General features: G+C 35.5%; 1 protein-coding gene across 1 annotated transcript; it reads right to left on the bottom strand.

The window, feature by feature from the left end:
• Window positions 1-6,629: 6,629 nt before the first annotated feature.
• Window positions 6,630-8,221, bottom strand: LOC137944175 (RING-H2 finger protein ATL16-like). Its single transcript, XM_068789742.1, has one exon. The coding sequence runs from the start codon at window positions 7,835-7,837 to the stop codon at window positions 6,758-6,760; it is 1,080 nt and encodes a 359-aa protein (XP_068645843.1). The 5' UTR covers window positions 7,838-8,221; the 3' UTR covers window positions 6,630-6,757.
• Between the last annotated feature and the right edge of the window lie 1,276 nt (window positions 8,222-9,497).

Raw genomic sequence — 9,497 nt, 5'->3', positions numbered from 1 at the left:
TACAGATTCGCCTCAAGGTGAGACTACGTCCTGTCTTCCGCCGTTGTAGTAATCCACTATAAAGATGAAATAGTTTACAAGAGAAATCGTACACTTACAAGTATTTCTCTCTAACCTATCGGGATGCAACTCAAGATGCTCCTTGGATTATGATGATAAAACCCTAATAGCGGTGCCCCTCAATTATAAAGTGAAAAGTAGGGCAATCACGATACAAGAGTAAAATTCCCAAACTGTTCTTAATGAAACAACAATCAATATATCGTGGATCGGATATCCACGACCAACTCAGCATAGGGCATTAATTGGGATCCATAATTTAACATATATGACTTGTATTCTGATGCTAAAATTGTGAAAGGTTTATGGAAAATTTATGAGACAAAGTATGGGCAAGAAATTGAGTCTGAATAGAAGGTTTTCATGAGAAAATATTTCACTACACAATGGCATGTGGGAAATTGGTAATCGATCAAGGGCATGAAATTCAAAACAATGTTGTCAAGATTATCGCCAGTGGTATTCCAATAGATGATAGAATACAAGCATTTGCCCTAATAGAAAAACTTCCTCTGTCATGGTCAGACTTTAAGTTTCAGATGAAGCATAAAAGAAAACTTTCCACATTAGACGAAGTGTTGGTGTCAATTCAGTTAGAAGAAAAGCACAGAAACAACATTGAGAAAACCTTGGATAATAGATATGATGTTAGTGGAAAAGCGAATTTGATAGAATCAAAGTAAACTAACTTCATAAATAAGAAGGCCAAAAAAATACTCGGTAAGCTAAAACAGAAAATTTAGAAGGAATAAAACAAGAGGGCATGTTATGCCTATGGAAAACTGGGTCACTTTGCTAAGCAAATGAAGGGCAAGGTGATAGTACAAATCCTCAAGAAAATTGATAATCAGAACTAGCTTAGCTGGAACTAACGATAGATTAGTTAAAACTCACTTAGAAATTAATTTGGCATTTAATCCAACTAATTGGTGGGTTGACATAGGAGCAATTGTTCGTATTTGTTATGATATTTCCTCTTTTTCTTCCTACCAGGAGGTTAAAGGGAGCATTATGACAAAGGCAATTCCAATGTTGATCAAGTGACCGATGAAGGAGCAGTAGAGTTGAAATTCACATCTAGAAACACTCTCACTCTTCATAATGTACAATATGTGCTAGATGTATGGAAAAATCTTGTCAATGGTTTCCATTTGAGTCAAATAGGCTACAAGTTAGTGTTTGAATCGAATAAGGTTGTAATTACCAAGGTTGGATCTTTTGCAGGGAACGGTTATGTTTCTGACGAATTATTTAAATTAAATATAATTTTTGCCCAAAATATTAATGAGATTAAAGTTTCATTTTATGTCGTGCTAGTTGACTCTTTTGACTTATGACATGTTAGACTTAGATACGTAAATATGAATACTCTAAAAAGAATGATGACCTTAGATTTAATATCCAAAAATAATATAAAGTTAAAATATTAATGAGATATGTGTCCAATCAAAACAATCTAGAAAGACATTTAAGTCAATGAGTACAAGCTTTGACCTTCTAGAGCTTATACACATTGATATCTATGAGATGAGTTCTAAGATTTACAATGCAGGTTTCATAGGATCAATAGAAAACAACAATGTATATTGGTTTTTAGTAGTACCTAAATTTTCTATAAGTACTATTAAAGAATCCGATGATGTTGTGTTTTTTCAAATGGGTTTCCTATGGAAGAATAAATAAAATTAGAAGTAGGGAGAAACTTCTTGATACTATGATGAGGATACGGAAACACTGCCATAAATTGAACTTAGGCGGAGCAAGAGACCTAGTATAGAAAAGAACCTAGGAGATAATTTTTTACATATTCTTCATAAAGGATGATCCATTGACTTTTACCTAAGCAATGAAATCTAGTGAAGCTTATGTGGGAGGAAGCGGTTAAAAGTGAAATGGATTCAATTCATTCATACTATACATGGGAATTATCAGACTTACTTCCAGGGTCTAGGCCAATTGGATTCAAATAGATTTTCAAAAGGAAACTTAATCCTAATAGGTCTATAGAAAAATTCAAAGCTAGATTAGTTGCTAAAGGTTTTAGTCAGAGAGAAGGGATATATTTTATCAACATTTATTCACATGTCACTAGGATAACTATAATTCAAGTACTTATTGCACTAGTTGCATCATATTACCTAAAAATACATCAGATGGATGTTAAAACAACATTTCTCAATGGTGAATTAGAAGAAGAAATTTATATGGAACAACCAAAGGGTTTTGTAGTTCTTGGTTAAGAGAATAAGGTGCATAAGTTAGTCAAATCTTTATATGGTCTAAAACAAGCTCTTAGGTAGTGACATGAAAATTTTGATAGGTTAATCCTATCATATGGTTTCAAAATATGTGATTTTGAAATGTGTATATTTGAAAAGATATGATAGGTCTTTCATTATTTTATGTCTTTATGTTGATGATATTTTGATATTTGGAAATGAAAAAATCAAAATATATCTAAATATTAGAGGTAAAAAAATACCTTAATGATAACTTTGATATGAAAGACCTAGGGTTAGAGAATGTAAATTTAAGAATCAAAATAATTAAAAATAAAAATGAGATTGCTTTGAGTCAATCTCATTATATGGAAAAGGTTTTAAAACAGTTTGGATCTGAGAACTGTAAATCATTTTGCACACCATATGATTCTAACATAAAATTAAAAAAATTGTGGGGATAATGTTTCACAGTTGAAGTACTCTCAAATTATTGGAAGTCTAATGTATTTATGAAACTGTACCAGTCCATATATTTTCTACGCACTAGGAAGTCTGAGTAGGTAAAACGAGTAACCTCAATAAAACCCATTGGGATGCTATTGAAAGACTTTTTTAATATTTGAAAGGTATTTTTAATTATGAAATACATTATTTAGGATTTCCTACTGGACTGGAAGTGTATAGTGATGCTAACTGGATTCCGATTCCGCTAATTTTAAAGCTACTAGTGGTTTTGTATTTACACTATGTGGTGGCGTTCTCGCTTGGAAATCTTCCAAGCAGACCTTGATTACCAAATCTACTATGGTGGCTGAAATGATAGTCTTAGAGTTGTCTAGTGGAGAAGTTGAATGGCTTATTGATCTTTAATCAGACATTCCCATGATAGACAAGCCAATTCCAGATATCTTAATTAATTGTGATAATCAAGTAATTATTACAAAAATTAAAATTAAAATCATAATTCAAAGTTGTCTAGGCATAAAGAGCTTCAATATAAAATTTTGAGGAACCTCACATCCACTGAAGTTATAACCTTGAGTGATATTAAATCAATAGAAAACTTCACAGATCATCTGACCAAGAGCTTGTCGAGATTACAAATACAATATGCTTCGAGGGGGATGGGATTAAAGCCTATCACTTGAGTCACCGTCAGTGGCAACCCAACATATATGATTGAAAATCCTAAGTGACTAGTAGGAGCACCAAATTAAAGTGAATTTCATTCACATCCCACCTCTATGAAGTTGGTGCTCAACTGCACTAGATATAAGGTTGATGTATTACCTTAATGATATCGAGGTTATTATTGCAGGGTATAGAGATACAGTATACCCTTGGAGATATCTCCAATGTGAGTGTGATTTGGGGCCACAATCTAATAGAAAATTAATGTTTGTTCTCTAAAAGACATTCATAATAGAAGATACATGTATGTGGCCATAACGTGCTACCCTGATGGAAATCACATGCATGATTAACACTTAGTTGTTCGGTACTCTGAAAGCTTATACATAAAGTCCAAGTTCAAGAATCATTCACTTAGGACCGGTGTGGGTTCCAAAATTCCAACTAGATGAAAGTTCAAGTCCGAAAAACACGTGTCATTGAAAGCTACAATGTACTAATTGCTCGAATCTTATCTAATCTAATCATGTGTCAATTTCAATTTTTAAAAAATGGTAGGGCATGTCAAATTTTTTAGAAGAAATAGAAAGGCACGCATGTGTGCCTCTCTTTCACCTCTTCCCTTTTCCTTCATTTTTTTTTCTTTAGTCCCAAATTGCTAAAACAATAGGGACCTTTTGGCCACAATCGTTCACACATTTGTTTGGGTGGGCCCTACATGTCACATGTGCGACAAAATGATGGGATCAAGCCGATTGTTGGGATGGGTTAGATCTAAACCATTGGATCAATTGGTTATAGATCTAAACTATTTGATCGAACAGTTAAAATATTTGAATTGTTAGATTGAGTGGTTACAAATCTAAATGGTCGGATTATGTTGTGTTATTGATTTGAATTGTCAAATAAAAACCGTTACAGATAAGAACTGTCAAATCAAAGCATTTATAGATCAAACGTCAAATTGGGCATCTATAATCTTAACCGTTAGATCAAAGCAGTTACATATCAGCTTAGAGATAAAAGAGTAGTTTTTCCCAGAAGGGTTAGAAAACTCTATAAATAGAGTTGCAAACATGAGTGAGACCAAAAAAGTAATTCCAAGCTTTGAAAATTGTTCTAAAAAGTATTCTAAAAAGTGTTCTTCATGTTCCTAAGAAAGTATTAAGAGTTCTTGAAAGAAAATAAGGAAAAATCATCTATTCAATCAAGTTCAAGCAGTCAGAAAAGGTCTTACAGAGTTCATGGGCTCGCTTAGTACAGTGCACCTGTAAGAGAGCAAAAAGGTCCATTGTATCTTAAAAATGGATCGTCAGCATTTGGTTCGAAGACAATGAATACATGCCTAGGGCCAAGTAGAGGTATTATTTAATTATTTATTATTTTATGCCTAATTGGTAAAGTGGATCGACAAAAGGTACGCTTCAACACTAGGCTATTAATTTGGTTTTTATCAAGTGTTATTTAAAGTTTTATGAGTTGAATTATATTATTTCCATCAATTTTTGTGCCAATCGAAAAGTATAGGAAAAAGATAATGCCATAGGAAAATTTTCTCCATTAACTAAATTTTTTTGGCGTTTGTGTTATTTTAGAATGTTAAATTTTTTCACTTGATTCCTCTTTCTTTTAGGAAATGTTTGAAATGATAGAACAATGAATTTATTCTTGCTCTAGTAGGTAAGAATGCCAAGAAGAACTTAAATGGTTCTTGATCACTTACTTTTTACTTCAACTTATTTTTCATTGTTTGATATATAAAAAAAAAAAAAAAAACACTTTAAGGAACTAGCTCAAGTAAACTAGGTAAAAGGAATTTTTCTAATAAAAAAAATTAGTCAATGAGAAAATAATTTTCCTGACATTTTATTTACCTATGACCAATAGATCCTATCTCGGAAAGAACCGGTGGTTTAATAAAGCTGGTAGTTGGTCCTTCATTCACATGTGAAAAATAAGTACGAGACCAACCCATTCAGAAGGCCAAGACAAGTCTCCTTCACCCACCCAAGGAAAGTAGATGCTCTACAGCTCAAACCAGACCCAACTACAGTTTAGCATAACAGGATCCCTGACATTGCGAGTTCAGGCGTCATGTGAGGTAAACAGAATACTAATTAAAAAGTAAATTGGTATTCTATTACTGGGTTGATCTCAAAAAACTCAGGAAAACTAACCCATGTATGTGAATCCCAAAGAAGTGAGTTTTCTATTTGGTTCTGTGTACAATGCAAGTGAGACATTGAAGCATCTATGTCTATAATATTCCGCATCTTCAACTCTACAGTCTTCGCCTGCAAGCCTTTGCTGTTTTATTGTCAGTAGACGACGGTACTCTTCTTTCATGGTACATCGCAATTTCTTGACCAGCTAAGGTAGATCTGGTATTTCTTCATCCCCAAGTCATTCACATTCAAAACAAGGAAACTTCCTGGTAGCGAATCAAACAAAGCAGAGTCCAGTAAATAGTAGATAGTAGAAAAGAAAATGACAGTTCTGTTGAGATATGATTCTCTATGTATTTATTTGATCTGATAAGACAGATAGATGGGTCACTGCAAGGAGCCCTTTTGGAGCCTTTTTGGCCTCTACTTGTAACCAGCATCCTCAAAAGGAATTTTGTTTTTTTGCTTCTGGATCCCTCCAATCTTTTTTCTCCCTCGCTGAAACCTGCTTTTTTAATGAAAAGAATGAAGAGAAATGTATTCAAGGAGAGAGCCATAGTTAATGAGGAACACCAGACCTGAGTACTGCTTTCTTCAAATTCTGATTATTGGTGAAAGACAAAGAGTGGTTGAGGTTTCAAGAGGAAAGATGTTTTCTCTTTTCTTATTTGGTATGGTAGGTCACTGTGTGTTGTAGACTTAACTTCTCATGAGGACAATGGGATGTGAACAAATCTGGATGATTGCATGGAAGGGAAGAAATTCAAAACTGAAATAGTGGCAACAGACGGGGATGAGCCTATGAAAAAGGTTCTAGACTTTCAATTGAGCTTTTGGGTGTGGAGAGGAGGACAACTTTTCCACATTCTCTCCCTCTCTCTTTTACAATGACGCCAGTAATCATGTCTGCATTCTTGAAGACTTCAACCATTTTCATGAAAATTAACCTGATGACAAAAAAGTTAAAGCAAGTTTAAATAGAAAATAGCTTCTTCATGATTCAAGCATTGATACTTGATTAGAAAACCAGTTAACAAGCTTTGGCCTTTACCCAAAATGTACTTTACACTCATTAATCCTCTGTATATGTAACAAACTACCCAGAAGAGAAAAGCTCTACCAAAATCAAAGCCTGTGTAAAAAAATCTAGAAGCAAAGAGAAAAGAAAAAGGAATAAAATCAGGGCTCGAATTCAATTGGAAGAACAGCACTTCTAGATCCTCGGCCATGGCCAAAAGAGAAAAAGTATCTTCTGCTTCTGCTACTTCCTTCATCGGAGCTACCTGCTTCTTGTATCCGGGGATTCTGCCGTAAAACTTCCTGAACAGAGAGATACAGCTGCCTGTCAGCTGAAGAATCCATGGAGAAAGATCGCCTGATGGGCTGTACCGAAAATTGGTCATCTTTCTCTCTCACATCAAGGCACTCATCTCCCATGCTTGATACATGATGAAATCTTCTCTGCTTCTTTGATGCCAACCTCTCTTCCAACTTCCAAGGGGATGGACTGTGTCGAGCACTACCAGATTGGATGGACAACTCAATTGAAACAGCTCCGTTCAAATCTTGACTTCTTGGGATCTGATTAGTTCCATCCTCACTGACTTCAATCACAAAGTGGTTGCTGAATTGATGAGGATCTTGATAAGGGGTATCGGCCATTCCCTGATCAAATGGACGAACATTTGAAATACTGGATCTGCAGAGAGGGCAATTAGCGTTGCTTTGAAGCCATGTATCAATACAGTCTATGTGAAAAGCATGGGAGCAATCGGGCAGCAACCGGAGCCTTTCTTCTTCTTGGAATTCATTCAAACAGACTGCGCATTCACTCAGGTTCTTCTCCTTACCATCTTCCACTCCTTTCTTGAATTGGAAAATGGGGATGGACTGGATCACGGATTCATCAAGACCGCGGCTTTCGATGGTGGTAGCGTAGATGATTAAAGGGTCTCCATGCCTGGGGCCCCTCCTCCTGCTTGATATCCGTCGCAAGAAGTCGTATGTGTGCCAATTTAAGCAGCATTTGATGACAAAGATGTAGTAGCAGATGAGCAAGAAACTAGTCGCTATGATGCCGAGTATGGCGACAGCTAAGACGGGAAAATTTGCAGAGTGAGAAAGGGAGGGATGTCGGAACGGACTTTTGTAAAAGTTGGGAGGATAATAAGGTGAAGGCGTTGGATCATTGCCTCGTAAATAATGAAGACCCCCTGGATTTGAATCCATCGCTAACGGAACGGCCACAGAGAGGAACATAAATGAGAAACCCACAAGAAACAGTGCTTACACAAACTCAAAGAGAAAATCTCAAAATGAGGCTGATGAGTGAAGAAGCTAGAAAGGAACTTGGAAAATCTACAAAACTAAAAACAACCAATCAAACAAACTAAATGGGTAAGAGAATGAGTTTGGGGTACGTAGGAAAACGAAATGGGTGTTCCCAGTTTCTGAAACAAGATCAGACCCATGAACCAGAACGAAAGGAACGAAGCTATGAGAAGATAAACACAGAAATACAAGAAAGTTCTGAGAAGAACTCGTGGAAAGGGGAATTGGGTAGAAGTGAGTGGAGAAAAAATGGGTTGAGGTGATCTTCTGCAGGAAGAGTTTTGTAGGTGAGAAGAAGAGAGAGAAACGAAGTTGACTAATTAAAGTGTATAAGAAATCTGCAAGAGAAAAACAAAAACAAAAAATCAATCAAGCTCCGGTCTCCGGGGCTGCTGAGACAGACCAAAAGGCCGTGGCTAGAGGTTCAAGTTATAGCGAAATTTTGGAAATTGACCAGAAATTTCCAAAAATTTTAAGGGCGATTAGTCTTTTTTTGTTTAAGTTTTAAGTAGTTAAGAATGAATCTGCTGATTTGGTATGTTAATTTGAAATAAATTTATTATACTGAAGGCTGTAAATGGTATATAAAGGGATCCGAATAAGTTATTTATTGAAATAAATTAAACCAGTTGACAAAAACGAAATCTGCCATTGAACAGCTCCTGGAATATCTCCTGTCGGGGTTTACACGGCAAATCGTACCCCGATGAACCGGAGAGACAAAGAAGACGACCAGAGACTGATGTGAAAGCGAAACTTAACTTGGTATTGCTATTACCTCACAAAAGTAAATCGAAAACCGAATTAAAAAAACAAAGAAGAAGGAAAAAAGAAGATGCTGAAATCAGGAAAAGGGGATTCCATACTTATCTTAGTATTACTATTACCTTACAAAAACATATCGAAAACCGAATTTAAAAAAACAGAAAGAAGAAGAAGATGAAATCAGGAAAAGGGGATTTCAGACTGTATTACTATTACCTCACAAAATTAAATCGAAAACCGAATTTTAAAAAGTAAATCGAAAACCGAATTTAAAAAAGAAGAAGGTGAAGAGATGCAGAAGAAACTGAAATCAGGAAAAGGGCAATTCAAAAATCTCACGGAAGAAGTCAAAAGCGTGTGAATGAAGGAGAAGATGAGGTAGACGCAAAAAACGGGAGCAGAGAGCCTGACAAAACCGTGTTTCTCTCTCTCCCTTTCTCTCGTAGCTTGTGGGTTAGGCAAGAACGAATTGACATTCAGACTTGCCAAATCAGTTTTTGTTTTAAAAACAAATAAACAGAAAAGAGTTTCAGGGAGGTGGTCAGAGTTTCAAAAGGGTTAACACTGGTTTTTCATTAGAGATGGAAGAAGACACCAATCCAAAGTCAAAAAGCTCGGGAGAGAAAAGTTTTTTATCTCTGTGTCTCCATCTGGGTAGAGTCTTTTCTCGAGGATCCCATTATTTTACTATTCAATAATTTAACAATTAATTGCAGAAAACATCCGGTGCGACCGCAACATATCTTTCTTTCTCTCTCTACCTTACACATCATATTACTCCTTAGTTGAAGCATTCAACATTTCCTCAATGAAACAATTGACT

The sequence above is a fragment of the Aristolochia californica genome, unplaced genomic scaffold (genome assembly GCF_029961685.1).
Source record: "Aristolochia californica isolate CCGP_79_NKW_82.1479 unplaced genomic scaffold, dmAriCali1.0.hap1 SCAF_11, whole genome shotgun sequence".
NCBI lineage: Eukaryota > Viridiplantae > Streptophyta > Magnoliopsida > Piperales > Aristolochiaceae > Aristolochia > Aristolochia californica.
Note: the sequence above shows the minus strand (reverse complement) of the source record. Positions and strands in the feature narration are given on the sequence as shown.